General features: G+C 42.2%; 1 protein-coding gene across 6 annotated transcripts in view; it reads left to right on the plus strand.

The window, feature by feature from the left end:
* Nucleotides 1–17653, plus strand: part of LOC111977725 (cytoplasmic polyadenylation element-binding protein 3-like) — a 56784-nt gene extending 39131 nt beyond the window's left edge. For all 6 annotated transcript variants that reach the window (XM_024007290.2, XM_024007287.2, XM_024007291.2 and 3 more), the window contains 4 exon segments: nt 8556–8674; nt 8911–9025; nt 9486–9667; nt 12086–17653. In XM_024007290.2, the coding sequence (XP_023863058.1) occupies nt 8556–8674; nt 8911–9025; nt 9486–9667; nt 12086–12313 (644 nt within the window). In that variant the 3' untranslated portion in view covers nt 12314–17653.
* Nucleotides 17654–18779: the final 1126 nt, after the last annotated feature.

The following is an 18779-nucleotide window of genomic DNA, read 5'->3' on the forward strand; positions in this document are numbered from 1 at the left end:
TGTGTTTGTGTGCCATTCAGGGGGTGAATGGGCGAGACAAAKGATTTAAGTGCCTTTGAACAGGGTATGGTAGAAGGTGCCAGGCGCACCAGTTTGTGTCTGCAATGCTGCTGGGTTTTTCACGCTCAACAGTTTCCTGTGCGTATCAAGAATGGTCCGCCAACCAAAGGACATCGAGCCAACTTGACAACTGTGGGAAGCATTGGAATCAACATGGGCCAGCATCCCTGTGGAACGCTTTCAACACCTTGTAGAGTCCATGCCCTGATGAAATGAGGCTGTTCTGACGGAAAAGGGGGGAGTGCAACTCAATATTAGGAAAGTGTTCTTAAAGTTTTGTACACTGTGTAGACTACGATATTATGCAAAGTTAGTTTTGATCAAATGTAATAATATTTATTTATTGCCATATTCTGTATAGATGATGCGTTTTGTGTTACTGTACCCTTTAACCCTCGTASCTGTATACAGATTGAAAATGGCCGATTTGTGCACTGATAAACATCTAAATTGGAACGCAGTGGCTGTACAGTAACATGCTATACATGACGTCAGAGCTCTGGCTCCTCGCTTCACAGCGCCGTATGGGTTTTGGCTGACAGCCGTTCTGAACTTGAGCACCGCACACAACAAGAAGTTGCCCCCATCCTTCCCACTAATTTGGGCATCTTTTGGAAATGTTTTGTCTGAGTGAGGGAAATGCTGTAAATTAAGAGGACTCTATGTATTTTGAAAGTTGAATAATAATCAATACTGCTTTGATGTCATACAAGCAAGCCAAACACCTCTGAGTCCAATTGTGCATAAAACGTATGTAATATACCGTGTCAACATTTATGATCACTTTGTTTTGATGTACAGTTACAAGATGACATGGCGTTGGGTTTTTCTGAACAAGATGAGCCTTCGGGCACACGCACCCGAATGCACTCATGACTCATTTCTATGTGTCGCCAAAGTTATGATCCGTTTCCCTGAATTGCATATTATGGAAGCTTAACACTGTAATATCATATTTTATAACTTAGCTGGTCATGTGGACTGAACGGGCTTTCAAATGATGCCCACCTGACTCAGATTGTGATTTATACTGGGCCGTTTTTGGATTGCGTAAACAAGTCATTGTGTGAGGGTGAGGATGCAGGGTTGTGTTCCAAACATAACTACAAGTGTGCTTGCCCTAGTTCCTCAACGGCATCGTGAGGAGAGCTCAACAAAGCACCTTATAGTTGATGACTCTGAGTCATTAAAGTGCATTGAAATGACTTAGGAACTGTGCACACTTTGGAGATGTGTGTGGCCACTTGGAGAGACCTGTTAGTCCTCTCACTCAAAACCTTGTCATTTTTTTGTCTTGTGTTGCACCTGTCCCACTTTTTCCAGGAATATTCTTATTGTGTTACTGGATGTGTCCAGAGTATTTTCAGATTTAATTATCAACAAATGTGGCTAAAAGTACACAAAATGTAAAATTCACATAAAATCAACAGTGTAATGTTTGGATTCAGTCTTGTCAGGTGAACTGTTATGTCCTCACCTTTTGGTCTAATAATTTTCTCATAACCTCAAAACTGTACCCTTTCAATTTCTACCATGATTATGCCTATTATTTTCATAAAATAAACATTTAACTTTAGCTCTCTCCATATAGGCCAGTTCCCACCTAAGTGTAAAGGGTTTTAAGCCCAGCTGAGGAACATTTTTGAATTTTTCAAAAATGGCATCTATGTATATCAATGCAAGGTTCATTTAACAGTATGCATTTAAAAAATGTATGCTGTGAATCCCTGAAATCTCWTGTTCTAGTTCACCAAGTTATGTTGCCACTGTGTGACTTTGACATGCAGGCATGACTGCTAGCGTGTGCTTATACAGTGCCTTCAGAAAGTATTCATACTCTTTGACTTTATTCCACATGTTGTTGTGTTCCAGCCTGAATTCAATATGGATTAAATAGATTTTCCCCCTCCATCTACACACAATACCCCATAATGACAAAATGAAAACATGTGTGTAGATTTAAATAAAATGTTATTATTGAAAATGAAATGCATAAATATTTGATTTACAGAAGTATTCACACCCCTGAGTCAATACATGTTAGAATCACCTTTCTCAGCGATTACAGCTGTAAGTCTTTCTGGGTAATTCTTTTAGAGCTTTCCACAACTGGATTGTGCAACATTTGCCCATTTTTGATTATTTTCAAAATTCTTTAAGCTCAGTCAAATTGGTTGTTGATCATTGCTAGACAACTATTTTCAGGTCTTGCCATAGATTTTCAAGTAGATTTAAGTCAAAACATTCACAGTCTTCTTGGTAAGCAGCTCCAGTGTAGATTTGGCCTTGTGTTTTATGTTATTGTCCTGTTGAAAGGTGAATTCATCTCCAAGTATCTGGTGGAAAGCAGACTAAACCAGGTTTTCCTCTAGGATTTTGCCTGTGCTTAGCTCCATTCTGTWATTTTTTTTATCCTGGAAAAACTCCCCAGCACTTAACAATTACAAGCATACCCATAACATGATGCAGCCACCACTGTGCTTGAAAATATGGAGAGTGGTACTCAGTAATGTGTGGTGTTGGATTTGCCCCAAACTTAACACTTTGTAGTCAGGACAAAAAGTGAATTACTTTGCCACATTTTTTGCAATATTACTTTAGTCCCTTGTTTGCAAACAGGATGCATGTTTTTGAATATTTTTTATTCTGTACGGGCTTCCTTTTCACTCTGTCAATTAGGTTTGTATAGGGGAGTAGCTACAATGTTGTTGATCCATCCTCTGTTTTCTCCTGTCACAGCCATTAAACTCCATAACTGTTTTAAAGTCACCATTGGCCTTACGGTGAAATCCCTTTGCCGGCAACTGAGTTAGGAAGGACGCCTGTATCTTTGTAGTGACTGGGTGTGTTGATATACCATACACCATCCAAAGTGTAATTAATAACTTCACCATGCTCAAAGAGATGTTCAATGTCTGCTTTTTTTATTTTTACCCATTGACCAATAGATGCCCTTCTTTGCAAGGTATTGGAAAACCTCCCTGGTTGAATCTATGTTTACTGCTCGACTGAGGGACCTTACAGTTAATTGTATGTGTGGGGTACAGAGATGAGTGGGGTCATTAAAAAATGTTAAACAACTTATTATGTGACTTGTTAAGCAAATGTTTACTCCTGAACTTATTTAGGATTGCCATAACGAAGGGATGAATACATATTGACTTAAGACATTTCAGCTTTTCATTTGTAATTTGTAATTTTTTCTAAAAACATAATTCCACTTTGACATTATGGGATATTATGTGTAGGCGAGTGACAATTTTTTGGGCATTTTAATCCATTTTAAATTCAGGCTGTAACACAACAAAAATTTGGGGGAAAAACTTACTTTCTGAAGGCACTGTATCAGCACATTAATATCTTAATTTTACATAAAATATGATCACTTATCTTTTATTACCCTTTATTTAACTAGGCAAGTCAGTTCAGAACAAATTCTTATTTTCAATGACGGCCTAGGAACAGTGGGTTAACTGCCTTGTTCAGGGGCAGACTGACGTTTTTTTACCTTGTCAGCTCGGAGATTCGATCTTGCAACCTTTCGGTTACTTTTCCAACACTCTAACCACTAGGCTACCTGCCTCGCCATCTGAAAAGGTGCACTTTTTGTTGTTGTTATTCAACATGTTTTTCAAGAAGAAACAGTTCAACTTTTCTTTCACTTTCAAAACGTGGAATAGGTTGTGTAGATTGGTAGGGAAAAATCTAATTTAGTCCCTTTTGTAGGTAGAATTTTTAAGGCAACTGTGAAGATCGCAAGGGTTGTGTAGACTTTCACTAGGCAGCGTTAGGGCAGCTTGGCTTCTCTTCTCCATGTCCTTCCCCCTTCTCTCCTCCTTTCTGTTTTTAGGATATACTGTATAGCAGCGCAGCTTGGCTGTATGTTTCAGACATGGTCAGTTGAGACAATTGAGACCGCTTCCAGACTGGGAAGGGACTGCTTTCTATGTGAGGATTTTGATGACGAGCTGTGAGGGAGCTTTGCCAGAGTCTGCTCGCCACCCTTCACTGATTTTTATTCTCTACTAGTCCTGGGCCCATATCCATCAAGGTTCTCAGAGTAGGTCCTGCTCTAGGATCTGTTTTGCCTTTCAGAGCGTACTAAATAAGACCGTGGGGACCTGCTCCTAGATCAGAACTCTTACTCTGAGATGCTTTATGAATACGGGCCAGACCAGTCTGCAGGGTCGAGGTCCGCACCCCTCTCTTGGCACTGTAAATCTGGAAAGAAACAAGTTCCTGAATCGGGAAACATTAGCCTTGATAAATTGTTAGCCTATTAAATCAACAGATGCATAAACTTGAACCATACTTTGAAATGAGTCTCACCGCTTGAAACTTTGTCATCATTTAAACTTTGATTGTCGGAAACTGAAATGTTGGTGGCTATTGATTTGTGAGGGAAGTTTTAGGCTGAAGTTTAGTTGGAGTGCCATAGTGGATGCGCTGTGCACGTCACTGTTTGTTAGGTAAATTGGTCGTCATTTGTACAGCGGAGTCTTGGAAGTTTGAGTCAAGGTGTGAAATTGGAGTGGCTTGTTTGTGAGGTCGTGTGTAGCTGTTTGACACAGTGTTGGCCGTCGGTGAGGGAAAGAGTTGTTCGCGTCTGAGGTCATTTTGTTGGCCGTAGGACCATGAGGTAACCAGACCTGTCATTTATCTGTAAACAGAATTATTTACAGTCCAAAACTCTGCCTGGCCGTATGTTTTCCTTTACTCCCTTGGCGCAGTCGGGAGCTCCGCAGTAAAGCTTTATAAATCTCAGGCACGAGCCACTGCAGATCTGTGCTCTCCTCTCCTCCTCCTCTGGTTTACTAAGCCCCTGCACTGCGGAAGGCTCGCCTGCCTGTCTGGCCCGATTCCCCCTTCTCAACTGTGCACTTGCATACTCTCTCTCATGGATTTATTAAGAATGGTGGAACTTCCCTCCCACCTAATGTTTACACCAATCCTGTGCTTTTAAATCCACCACGGGGTGTGTGTGACAGTACGAGTGCACATGACGGCACCCATCCTAATAGCGAAGTGTGTGTGTGTGTGTGCCTATTCCGCCTGTTGAATGTGATCCTAACAGTTTTGCTGAAAGGTGACAGAAGTTAATCCTATACGGTGCTTTGACTCTAACAAGGAAGTGAACACTGTGTACTCACTGTGAAAGCCAAGAACTGCCTCCTTCATTTAGCGGCTCGGCTAGGCTAGCCCCTTCCCTCAACTGTGTAACCCCGAACTCTGCCAGTCGACCGTCCAACCCACTAGTTTCCTTCCCCAACGTCTCTTCCCCTATTTTTTCTCCTCCATACACACACCATTCTCGCTCTCTCTCTCTGTCTCTCTCTGTGTCGCTCTTTGTCTGTCGCTCTCTCTCTCTCACTCTCTTTTGCACACTCTTGCCCCGGGACAGAACACGCTGTTCCTTTCCCCTGACTGTGGCCTCTGGCTGTCGCTGCCGTTTCTGACGACTGCAGCATGCAGTCTCTCTCTCTCTCTCTCTCAGTGCTTAACCACATGATTCCCTGACCCGATGACACCCTCTTTATTTAATGTGGTTTTTTTTTCTATTCTGAGGTTATGACGAGGCACATTGGGCACACCCGCCTGTTTCCATTATCCTGATTGTCTTAGGTTTTCCCCATGTTGGGCCCAGGAGGAGTCGGGTCTTAGTTAACCAATAGCAGAGACACACAGATGGACTAGTCATTCAGTGGTTGTGTTATGGTTGTGGCCTGGGAAATGTGGTTCATTAGTCAGGATGATTTACTAAGTGAGTGTTAAGTGTGCAACCAGGCTGGACTCCTGCCAGTCTGCAAATGAACCATTCCACCTGGTGGTGTGTGTACTTTCAAATGCCCACTTAATGGAGAATCATAGGCCTTGTGTCTTGTTTGCAATCCTTTTCCTTAGATGTCTGTCTTCAAATGATGTTTCACAACGTATTGACACGTCTTGTGATGCCTGAAGTTCCACCTCCTGTGTTTCTGTCCCCTGCGATGAAATCGGTTAGGGGACTGTGGATCGGTTTCCGTCCGTTCATACGTTAGTCACACGATATCTCGAGACAGCACCGGCCCGATTTTGACAAAACTTGGGTGAATGGTGTCATTAAAGATCCGTCATTTACAAAATGACACTGATTGGCCCAAGGCGGGAGCTGTAGTAATTAACTGAAATGTGTGAGTCACACTAGGGAGGAAGAGGCAAAGCGAGAGTGATAACTGGGCACAAAATCTGTAGGTGGCGTTTTTCAGATTTAAAAATTATAATTTTTTGTATAGATGTCAATGAGAGAGTGTCTAATTTGGTTAACAAATAATGAAATGGCTTATTTGCTACGTGTGGCTTATTTCATATAATATAAGTTTCGTAGTGCTTAGTTTGTTACTAGTGTACTGATAAGTAAGACGTGACATCCCGGCAACTCTGAGAAAAAAACACTTTATATCAGAGTTGTGCCTGTTGTTCACACTCGTATCTGCCTTCTCATTGGCTAGAATGGTCTCACCTGATCTTGCCTCCTTCCGACTGCCTTCCAGTCTGAGAATCAGTCTCTTTAGCTAACATTCCACTCCTTGCCACTTCCAAAGAGTCTTTTGGCCCATGACATGGAGTACAGGAAGTGGATTAGTTAGAGATTGGTACCCAGGCTAACTGCCTTCCATTTTGGAAGACATTTATTTTAATTGTTAGTGGCCACTTGAGTATCTGGTCAATTTAATGGGTCACACACGATAACGGAAACTTATTAGTTACACGGGATATCTCAATTGGCCCAAGCGGGGGCGCTGCATCACTCGTGGGGGACGACATGTTTACTGTTGACTTGTTTTTAGTCCTCGTGATGTACTGAAAACGGCCTTGTGCTGACATATAGCAGCATTGAATTCTGGGGCCTCCTGTTTTGCTCGTGGCGAGTGTGATGCACACGGACTCATCTGTTGTGACGCAGGCAGACGGGGCCAGGGACAGAGAAGGGGGTACTACCCTGGGAGGAACATGTTGTCACTGACGTGTGTGAGACATCAGAGGCACTAAGTCCCCTTTTGAAGGGCCTGGTTGTGCTGGAGAGGTGGACAGCGAGTGCTGGTTGTGACCTCACTGAAGGACCCTAGACACACACGCTCCACTCAGGTGTGTGTGTGTGTGATGATGATGACTAAGCACTGCCGGGGCTCAGTGAGAAGGGCTAGAGGACTGGGGAGTGGAAGTGCTTGATGTAGCCCTCGTGGTGACATGCATGGACTTGAACATATATACTGTCGTTCGTGTATGCGTTCTTTGATACACACACACACACACCTTCATTTGCACAGACTCTCTCTCACACATACACACACACACACACACTTTCACGATGTACTGAGTCAGTGTATTTTTCTTTCATCTTTCCCCCTCTTCACCCGCTGCAGCAGTCCCTTTGAGGAATGTCTGAGAGTAAAACGTGACAGTTGCACATTTCTCTGTTCCCCTAATTGCCACTCCGTTCCTCGGCCAGGCGCTCTCTGTGTCCCGCATATACGCCTAAAAAGCAGTAGCCCCTTCACAGTCAGCTGACACCAGAAATCGCACGCGGTGGCAGGCGGCGCCTCTGACAGCCTTCTGCACCATAAATGTACGTCCTGTCTGCGTGTGGGCCCGGCCTCCCTCCCTCCATCCCTTCCTCCCTCCATCCCGCCACTCTGCTGCCTGCTCTGCTTTGCGGCTCAGGTTCCCACATCACTTCCCTGGTGGCTCCACAGTTTTACTCACATGATCACGGCCCTCTAGTTAAGGATATGTGAAATCATGTGCATCAGAGTTGGAGATGTATGCTACTTGTATGGCTCTGGTCGTTGCTGGCCTATTAGTTGCTGCAAATGTACTCTATTCCACTGAATGGAATAACCCTGTGATACTTTGCCTTGCCTACTATATATGTGTCATCATTTTCTTGTTCCGTTGTGTTTTCTCATGATCTTTTGTCCACTCTGTTCACACAATTGATACTGTATTGTTTCCATATCAAATGCTAATACCAGAAGAGTAGTGTGATATTAGGGCCATTGGACACAGCTATGCGACTGCTACTCGAGTGAAGCTAGCTGACTCCCATACTCTGTTACGGAATAAGCATGACCCTAGATAAACTTCCCAACTCTCCCTAACTGACAGAATGGCCTTGACCCTAGGCCAACTCTCGCCTCTCCTCCCTTTCAGTAATAGATGATTTAACAATGCACACTGACGAGCCCACTCCTCCCTTCCTCTCTGTATCTCTCTCTGCTGCAAAGCCAGACCTCATCATCCCACAGGAGCATATCTTTGAGCACCGTAACTTTCCAAAATGATTTGGAGAGTATTAGGTTGATACATTTTGCACGGGGACTTTTTTTCCGTACTGAAACTGAGCAGACTTGATTTGAGCTTTTGGGCTGAAAGGTACTGTCTTCCGTCGTTCAGGTATAGACGGTACACAGTGTACTGTTCTCTAGTCTTAAAAACTCTTCTCTCTCTTCTTCCAGGCTATGCCTTCTTGCTGTTCCAAGAGGAGACCTCTGTCCAGGCCCTGATTGACGCCTGCATCGAGGAGGACGGGAAGCTTTACCTTTGTGTCTCCAGCCCCACTATCAAGGACAAACCAGTCAGTGAACGCTACAGTATTGTACTGTAATACSGTTTTCACACTACTAAGCTGAACTGAATCGAGACAAGCCGACCTGTACTGTGCCAGTCTGGTTCTACATTCACCATAGTTGCTCTAACTGGGCTTGAAAGGAAAATTACCAAGGCAGTTCGGTTCCAGTTGGGTATAAGGGTGTAAGTGTGGATTTCTCGTCAGACACATTACTTAATTAATGATGCATTTCTTTTTTCCAGGTTCAAATCCGCCCCTGGAACCTGAGTGACAGTGACTTTGTGATGGATGGCTCCCAACCGCTGGACCCCCGCAAGACTATATTTGTGGGGGGTGTGCCCCGGCCTCTACGCGCAGGTAGGGGATTGGTCAAAACGGATGTAGATCAGTGGGATAGGTTGGTGGATTCTCTGTGTAAGATCGACTGGCGTAGACTGTAGTCTCTACAGGCTGTAATCAAAAATACAGTTTTGCCAGTGAGAAAGCGATCCACGTTGTTTCCAGGCGGTTCGCTAACTGCTGGTTATGTAAAGTGTTCACGCAAGGCCCTTTAGGTGGTTCAGTATTTCTGTGCTTGGGAACAACCTCACTGACTGGCTGTCTGCTATGTGACCTATGCTAGTTATATCAACAGTCAAAGACGACTACTGTAATGCACACTCTCAGGATAATGTTATTGGCAAAGAATGTTATTCAAGTCGCATCATTCTGCTTGTCTGGTAAACAATATGAATCTCCACTTTTTTCCTCAATTTTCATGAGACAAACTAGAGGCATGCAGTCATAACATTCTCTCTCTCGTCCTCTCGTCCTCTAGTGGAACTAGCTATGATCATGGACAGGCTGTATGGGGGTGTGTGCTACGCCGGCATTGACACTGACCCGGAGCTCAAGTACCCCAAGGGGGCGGGCCGTGTGGCCTTCTCCAATCAGCAGAGCTACATCGCCGCCATCAGCGCCCGATTTGTTCAGTTGCAGCACAACGACATTGACAAACGGGTGAGTGAGACCAAACACTGTGTTCAGAAGGTCTGTCTCCGTAGCAATAGTGCTTCAGGAGTTGCCCTAGAAGTTGGATAACAGGGAGATATCTTTAGCAGATGAAGAATGACTGGGTTGTGTCCGTTAGGGCACGCAGCAGAAAAGGTTTTGCAACAGGGAACAAAAAGGAGTGTTTCTCATTGGACAAGTCCAGGTAGTCCCTCCCTGTTTGTCACTTTTCTTCCGTTTGGTGCCGAATGAACACGACCCTGGTGTAACCTCCCAGTATGGCCTAGTGTAGGCTTTCTTATTTTTTTTATTTAACCTTTTATTTAAATAGGCAAGTCAGTTAGGAACCAATTCTTATTTACAATGGCGGCCAAACCCGGACGACGCTGGGCCAATTGTGTGCCGTCCTATGGGACTCCCAATCACGGCCGGATGTGACACAGCCTGGATTCAAACCAGGGACTGCAGTGACGCCTCTTGCACTGAGATGCGGTGCCTTAGACCGCTGCGCCATTCGGGAGCCCAATGGTGTGCTGCTGTGGATCTGAACTCTTTAACTCTCCTTAAGACCCTATACATAAGAGCTGTCATTATATGCTGGTGTCCAACCGACAGTTCGGCGCAGCCTACAATACAGGGAGCCCCGGTTAGGTCTGTGGAATAGAGTTGGCTGTGTAATCACCCTGGCCTTTGGCTGCTGGAGGGCTGACCGATATTTGAAGTCCCAGACGTGGGGAAGGTTTAATTATAGGACTTCCTTATACATGAATATTCACTTTAGCCGTGGCCGGGTTATTTTGAGCGAGCTAGCCCTATAGAGCATGGCCTATCGTGACCAACCAAGACTGGTCGTCTGCCAGCCCAGAGAGGCTAGTCTCAGTGGGGGCTGCTTGTTCCACACTCCCTCTATGCTGCCATAATCCAATATCCAACCCCAGTAGCTGGTTGAGCAGGCAGTGTCTTCATTCAGACTACTGCCCTGGGTTGGCTCTACTGTCTGACCCAGGGCCGTATTCACAGTGTCCAACAGTAGGAGTGCTGATCTAGGTTCASCCCCCCCCRCCCCCCCRCRCCATAGCCATTATTACTTAAAAGGTCAAACTGATCCTAGATCAGCACCCCTAACTCTGAGGCGCTTTTTGAATATGGGCCCAGATCACTAGACCACTAGGCCTAGCTGCCACTAACGAGGCACGTAATGGCCTATAGATGAGATCGCTGCACTGCAAACCCTCATTATCAGCCATAGAGATTTGGTATGAGAGAAATCTCTTCTACAGATCCCTATATTTGGCTGAGGCCAAGGAAAGCCTGGCTGGGGGGGGGGGTACATCGTTGGAGGCTCTACCCAGAGAAGCCTCTCTGCCTGCCCCTCCAAAAAGGTTTGGTCAACCACCACCTCGTCACACCCAAGTTCTCTCAGGGTTAGTTAACGTTCGTTCTTGTGGTTGAGGCCTGAAGCCTAGTTCACTGGTGTCCATCCACAACACGTTTGTTTGCACATTTTATTTCTGTTCTGTCTGGCAACACAATCATTCCGTTAACTGTCAATGGCCTCTTGGTATTGTCTTAATGATATGTCAGAATGGTTCAATTACTGTACCTCAGAACAGCTTCATTGTTGTACTCACTGAGGTGATACGGGTATTTATTGGCCGTATTCATTAGGGCACACCATAGCAAAACATTTTGCAACGGAAACCAAAAACAAGCGCTGTTGGACACGCTCGGGTACCCTTTTTCTGTCCGTTTCCTACCGTTTGGTGCCAAATGAAAATGAGCCTGGTTGCCAGTCTGTTTCTGGTTTTGGCCATTGCTAGTCGTCGTCTTACCAGGGCTGGGGGTTTAAAGAGAACCCTTCATTACACTGTCAGGCTGTAGTGGAGGGATCGCTGTATGTAACCAGGGCCTGCTCACACACTGTGTCATCTCCATGGAGACACAGATTGGATAGTCTGTCCCTCAGCAACGGTCAACGGACTCCAAATTCTCTTGTGTGTGTGTAGACGTATACCTGCTTCCGTGCATAAAGAGTACCAGGCAGTGGCCTGAGAATGTTGTGCAACACTTGGACACATGAGTCACTTTGGCTCTTAAAATATTCACCACATCTGCTTTTGCAGTGCCTTCCTTACCCATAGAGAGGAAAATTGGAACAACTAGAGACAGAAACGTATTTGAGAAGTTGATATTTTTAGCCTTTAGGATGTCACAGTTGACATTAAACGGGCAAATAAAACATGAACAGAAATATACATTTCAGAACTCGGGAGCTAACAGCAATGTCTTGCACTTGGTCAAACATTTAGCATAAAGCATATAGACTCTGTTTACATCCCGACAATAGAGATTCAAGTTTGAGTTCAATCTAGACCTCATGCCAAGAAGATAATAAGCCAGTGTCTCCTTTCTCTGACCTTCCTTCAGGTGGAGGTGAAGCCGTACGTCTTGGACGATCAGATGTGTGACGAGTGCCAGGGGGCGCGCTGTGGGGGGAAGTTTGCCCCCTTCTTCTGTGCCAACGTCACCTGCCTGCAGTACTACTGTGAGTACTGCTGGGCCAGTATCCACTCCCGGGCGGGCCGAGAGTTCCACAAGCCACTGGTGAAGGAGGGGGGCGACCGCCCTCGACACGTGTCCTTCCGCTGGAGCTGAGGGGGTCGAGATAAGCCCTGCCCCGCGGCCCCACCCCCAACAGCCCCTCAACCGGGACAGCGCTACACCCCCCCTCACCCCCCCCTGCTCTGCACCCCCTCCCCAGCACCTCAACATCAGTGAAGAGGATAACTACAAATACATGGGTCTTTCTTTTTCAAACTACACCGCTTGATTACGAACTCATTGTCCAGTGTACCCTTATGATGACAATAGGGTGAAGAAAAAAAATGAATCGCAAAAGTCTATCTGCTTAGAATTTGCACTTTGGCTCAAAACTCACTAAACACACATGTGATGTTAGCAAAAAAACATATTGTGTTCAAGTCCCCTGTTCCATGACTTGGTGGGTCAGGGTCTCCTGATTTATACAGTTACAGTACATATATATTTAAAAAGTATATATATATATTTTTGTTTTAAATATATCTATCTAACATATAAAGATAATTAAATTCTATGGGAAAGGAGCATGCACTTATTTAAAAAATGTTTTAGGATATCGCCCCTTATATTACCAAAGGCAAAAGTGAAATCCATGCATTCAGAAAAACTAAATAGGTGGCATAAGATGTAGCAAGACTAAACAATTATCTAGTAGTCTGGGCCATAGAAGCCCAGATAAAAAAAATTTTTTTGAAAACATGGCTATATTTGCTCTCCATTTTGACTCTGAAAATAGTAAAATTAATACCTCATAAGACGCAATCAGATTTTGTTTTGCTTTTGATTTGTAGGTCTTTATTTTTTAAATATTTTTTTTAGGACTTTATTTTCTAGTGTTATGTTGATGTAATGCTGCAATAGCTTTTGCTGCTGAATAGTACTTTATTCAGGCTAGGGTGTTATAACAACTATGATGTCACCTGGTGTTAAGGTTGATGACAGGCTATCATAGGGAGAGGGGCGTCCCTTATGATGCCTAGTATGATGTGGGGTAAAGGAGGGGGGGGGGGGTCGCCCCTAACTGCATGTTCTTTTCAATCAGGTTGCTGCATGCAATAGAATTTCAGTCTCATGTCTACTATTCAATTCTGCCCATGTTTGCACAACACCAATATAGATGTACGTACAACTAGCATGAAACTGGACTCAACAGGGAAGACAGACTGGTAAAAGAATCCAACACCTCCAGTGAGAAGTTAACAGCCACAGGGGCAGTATGAGCAGACTGCTTCTGCACAAGGTGGCTAACATAACCAGATGACGAAACCTTCATATTAATCCTGAATCCAAGTAGATGTAGGATATATCATTTAAAACTGTCTACGATAGGTGAAGTACTTTTTTTTTTTTTTTTTTGCAGTGATTGTTAATATAATTGTGCACATTTTTTTTTTTATACCGTACGTAGTTGGGTCTGAGTATGCCTATAGAACTGTGATTTCGCTTTAAGTGTTGTTAACGTCCGACATAGAAGTCCTGTGAAACTTCATGAACTAATGTATGCACACGTATATACGTTCTCTCATACACACACACACACACACATTAGACAGATGGTTCTCGTTCTCTTAAACATACATACAAACATGTACATATACAGACCTAGGACGCACACAAAGTTTGACCCAAATACACAGAACATATGACACGCAGACTAAAGTGAGCTTGAATCTGAGAAACACAGAACTGCTGTCTGTACTGTTGACAGGGTCGTGTCCCCAAAAAAACCAAAGAGCTCACATATGTTCAACTTAAACCACCGACACATACGGAGACCACAGATGATACTGTGCGACGCATCAAGCGCTATGCCTGTGGGTTTAAAGGTGCAAGTTAGAAACATTTGTACTGTTGTGGTGACAAGGCATACGAGACAGTGATGAGAAGATAGACAGAACATTGAAGCTACTGGAGACTTGTGGTTTAGTAAACTGAGCTCCTTCTCAGCCTGCACATAAAGTTCTCTGGCTACGGGGTTGTAATAACATTGCCAGAACATTGTGTGCTAGCTGGGATTTACCATATTTATCCAGATTTTCCTGCAAAGCTTGAAGTAGAATAATGACCTGCTAAAATGGTGGACATTTTGTTTTAAATCAAAAGGCTATGGTATGGGGTGCAGTTGGATGGGAGGGGGTGGGGTGGGCGGTATTGGGTAGTTATAAATGCAGGACAAATAAACAAAGTATTGGCTGCTGGGGTTGGTTTGGGTTTGAGCGGTGGAGTTTGGGGCTAAGTTACACTGGTTTTTAGCAGTTTTGTGGACAATCCAGTCTGGATCCTACAACATTGCGAGTTGATGTGTCGTCTCCTTTTCTGTGTGTTGCGATTGTCCCGTGCTGGCACCCCGCCGTCCTCTCTCGGTTTTAGTCGCAAAACGGTTTGCTTTAGGACAAACCATTTTGTTTGTTTCTTGTAAAAGTAAACTAATCTAAACCGAAGATACTTTTTTATTGATAAAAAAGTCTACAACAAAAAAAAGAGGCTAACCATGAGTAATAATAAGTCTCCCTATTTAAGTGAATTCTGGGTGTTTTTGTGAGATGTCTTTCCCCGCCCAGAAGGGTTTTCTATGTTTGTTCCTTCTCTATAATAGACGTGTTATGCACTACTCTTTGTATCTGGACAGTTTAACAGTCAGCAATTGTTTTTGTTGGGAGAAAAACAAAAAGTGTGCTTTCTGACTGACATGATCTTTTGCAATACCTCAATTTTGAAATATATTAGGAGAGAAATTGATATTTTCTAAGTAAGTTTATTCAAATTAAAAAATATATATTAATTTAATTCTGCCAGAGATGATTTAACAGGTGGTTGATTTTATTTTTTGTCATGCTTATTTGCTTTTATTTTAAATTTTATTTTTTGAAAAAAAAACAACTGAAGGAGCTAGAGCTTTATAACTTTAATATAATGTCGTAGTTAGCTGAAGTACAGAGTCTACCTTATTACAGAGGAGGTTAGAGTGAGTTTCCCACTGGTCTTATACCCGTGGAAGCACGGTGTCACCAAGACAAACGTAACATGAGTGGTAGTGTTCCAAGGAAAACATTAGTCCTAAAAAAAATTGTTGTTCTATATAAATAAAAGTCTATCAGGTGAACTGAAGATACTTCCCTTATTTTGTATATTTATAATCAGTCATTTACTATGCTGACCAGAATTGTGAAAGAGATCTTCTGTTCATGTTATTTTTTAAGAACTTTTTTATGTTTCCTAAAAGTATGTGTTTCATTTTGTTTTGTAAAAGCAACACCCTAATTTTGTTAGCCTGAGATTGTTTAAAAAAAATAGACTTTAAGCAGATGAGGTGGAGAGAAAGGAATGTTTTTTTAAATTATTATTAAGAGATACAAGTGTTTCAACTGTAACTTGTTCGAAAGCCCCCAAGGTGTATCAATTGACTGGTAGCCTTCTATTCACGCAAGACTTGAATTAGTCCCATTTTTTTAAGGCTAAGAACCTCGATTCTTTGTTGTAATGTGCAATACTGTTTGTACTGTTTGTAAAAAAAAAAAGAAGAAAAAAGAAAAAGAGGCAAATCTTTATTGCAGATTTATTTTCATTGCAAGCATTGTGATTCACTAAAATCATTTTCTACTGTGTATTTACCTACTCTACATGCTAGTACCTTCCAGTAGTAATGTAGCCTTTGTACTGAGAAATTTTTCATTATTTTTAGAGATTTTTGCTAAAAAAGAAAATTATTTAAACATTTACGTATTTTTATTTCGTATTTTCTTTACAGACTTATTTCTCAACCATTAATAGTTATTTCTGGGGGAGACTTTCATATCTGGTCAATGTCATTAATATTATTTTATATTTTTACTTGGAATAAATTCATTTTATGATGCTAATTCTTTAAAAAAAAGTTACTTTTTTCATTTGTTCACTTTATTTTATTTTTGGAAGCTGAAAAACCTTTGTAATATTGTTACTTAAGTGTGTAGATTTTTTAAATGCAAAGCTTAATGTGTTAACTCGCTGATGTTGCTTACATTAGTGTGACGATGARTTAAGGAGAGGGGAAAAAACTAAAAAAACTATGACCTTTGGTATTGTTAAGTGATTGGCAATGTAAAACAAATGAACAGGCAATAAAATAAAAAGGCAGAATGTGGTATGTTGTGATGTTGTGGAAGCTGGACAATGCTACTTACCACTCCTGCTTCTGCTACTACGGTATAACCCCACCTAGTCAATAACATTACWGTCAATAACATTGTATGGCCAAGATGTCACAACACTTCCACTGATGTGAAACATCACATTAATACCTATAAAATGTTAATCATGTTACATGACCCTCCCTTTAGTTTCAGATGGTGGGTAAACCCCTGTAGGAACCTGAAAAGTGGCTATGCGCACCAGTGAGATTGTATTTAAGAATGAATGTAAATGTTAAGATGAACTGTATAATTAAGTGGAGGGTGTGACTTGTTGGAATTTATTCACGATGATAGAAGGCATACATCTAAATCTTTGACATGTTTTCTTTATCCCCAAACCACCTAGATTTCTTTAGTCACAGTTTAGTGTGTACAAACTGGCCTTTAGATTGAAATTTGAGCCAAGATACAATTTGAGCCAAGATAACATTATGCGGCTTGTTCTTCGGGGATGGCATTAACTGGATTTTTGCCCTCATATCCATAGACTATTGCTCCATATGAAGTGTTGTGACATCACCACTATAGTATTGTCATCAATAAGCGGAAAAAAACACCAATGCAAATGCTGGTCTGAGAATGTTATTTCTAGCTTGCCTTTTCTACCAGTTTGTACAGGTGGTGTTCTACTAATTAACTTCATCTCGTACTAACCCAGTGCTTTCTCCCAAGGGTCAGTATTACAGTCATGCCACCAAGTATTTGTCACATTTGATTTATTTGTTAAGCAAACACTATACCCTGACAATATTAAACTACTATGTGCAACTGAAATGGACAGTTTGGCTAAGATGGAAATCATGTGTGGTGGAGGAAATTTCATATAATCCTATCGAAATATACCTATTTCATATAACACTAGATTTGGATAGTATATTCACTTATGCATCATGAATGTTCTCTCAGTAGGCCCTTAATTTTGTGATTTCAAAAAAATGATAAACTTGCTCAAGTTTTTCTCAGACAAAATCAACTTTTTAAAAGTGTTTGTTCATTAATTTTTCAAAGTAACACTTTTTGTTTGATTACTGGTTCTATCTTGACGAGGCTTTGAAATTGTTGACTTGGACCTATGCTTGTCTGAATTTGCAGTATAACTGTAAAAAAAACATGGAGCTCTATGCTGCTAATGCTTACTACTACTGCTTCAAGGTTGTAGTTCCCACCTTTTCCCTTTTCTGTACTAATAACAAGCAAGTCTTATTAAATATAGTTGTATGACGCTGTGAAATATTGTCGTCTTTTGCATGGCCTCCTTTTCCACCTCTTTCTCTCATCCCTTGATGTTCTGCCTGGAGTAAGGTGCTTGACTGGTGTGTGACTGGAATGGAAAAATGTGACGTGTGAAAATAAATCTCAAAAGAACTGAAATCCATTTAAGACCTGTGTTACATTACAGGTTACTGAAGCAATGTAGGTTTATCGGTTTAGCAGCATTTTGAATTTGCATGTAAGTTAGTCTTTGCCACTAACAATGCTTTTGGGAAAAGCTTAGGCTTTAAGTTGTACTTCAGAACGCTCGTTATTAACCAACTGCCGCAGACCACTCGCAGAACAGCGTTCAATGCTTTTTTGCTCTTCCGCGTCACTTTATACACCAAGATCTTCGCTATACATAGTCAATCTATCTCTCTAGTCTTGTTTATACCTGGCACTAAGGGAAAGTTTGGAATTTGATTGTGCCAACATTTTCAGAAATGCATCTCTAACCTGTCCACTGCGTCGATTGTGAACATCTTTCCTGTATGCAAATGTGACCTCTATTCTTTCAATATATTTAAGACTGATTTATGTCATCAATATGAAAGGTGCCACATGTCAATGATTTTAACGGCAMGATAATTATGGCTTCACTGTCCAGGTCTGTCAACACTTGTAAGATATCCAGACAATGTGTGCTTGACTGCCTCTGGAGGTGGGCAGAAAAATCTGATTACAATGAGTCTTAATCGTCTACACCTGTCAAAAAAAAGTGGGCGCAATTTGAATGTGTACAAGACCAGGACAAAGGAGGCATGTTAGAACCAGCACATGGTGTACCTGTAATGATTATGCGGTTTAATCAGCTTCTTGATATGCCACTAGTCAGGTGGATGGATTATTTTGGCAACGGAGAAACGCTCATTTACAGGGATGTAAACATAATGTGTGCATAAAAAAACATGAAAAGATGTTTATGGATTTTTTGGGCAAACCTTTAATTTCAGCTCATGAAACATGGGACCAACACTTGACATGTTGCATTTATATGTTTGTTTTCTTCCTACCAGAGGGGTATACTCTGGGCTGGCTAGCCTTTTGTGGGTCCGAAGCAATTTTTTGGGGTGGAAGAAAGACAAATCAGTGTG

The sequence above is a fragment of the Salvelinus sp. IW2-2015 genome, linkage group LG18, assembly GCF_002910315.2.
Source record: "Salvelinus sp. IW2-2015 linkage group LG18, ASM291031v2, whole genome shotgun sequence".
Classification (NCBI taxonomy): Eukaryota; Metazoa; Chordata; class Actinopteri; order Salmoniformes; family Salmonidae; genus Salvelinus; species Salvelinus sp. IW2-2015.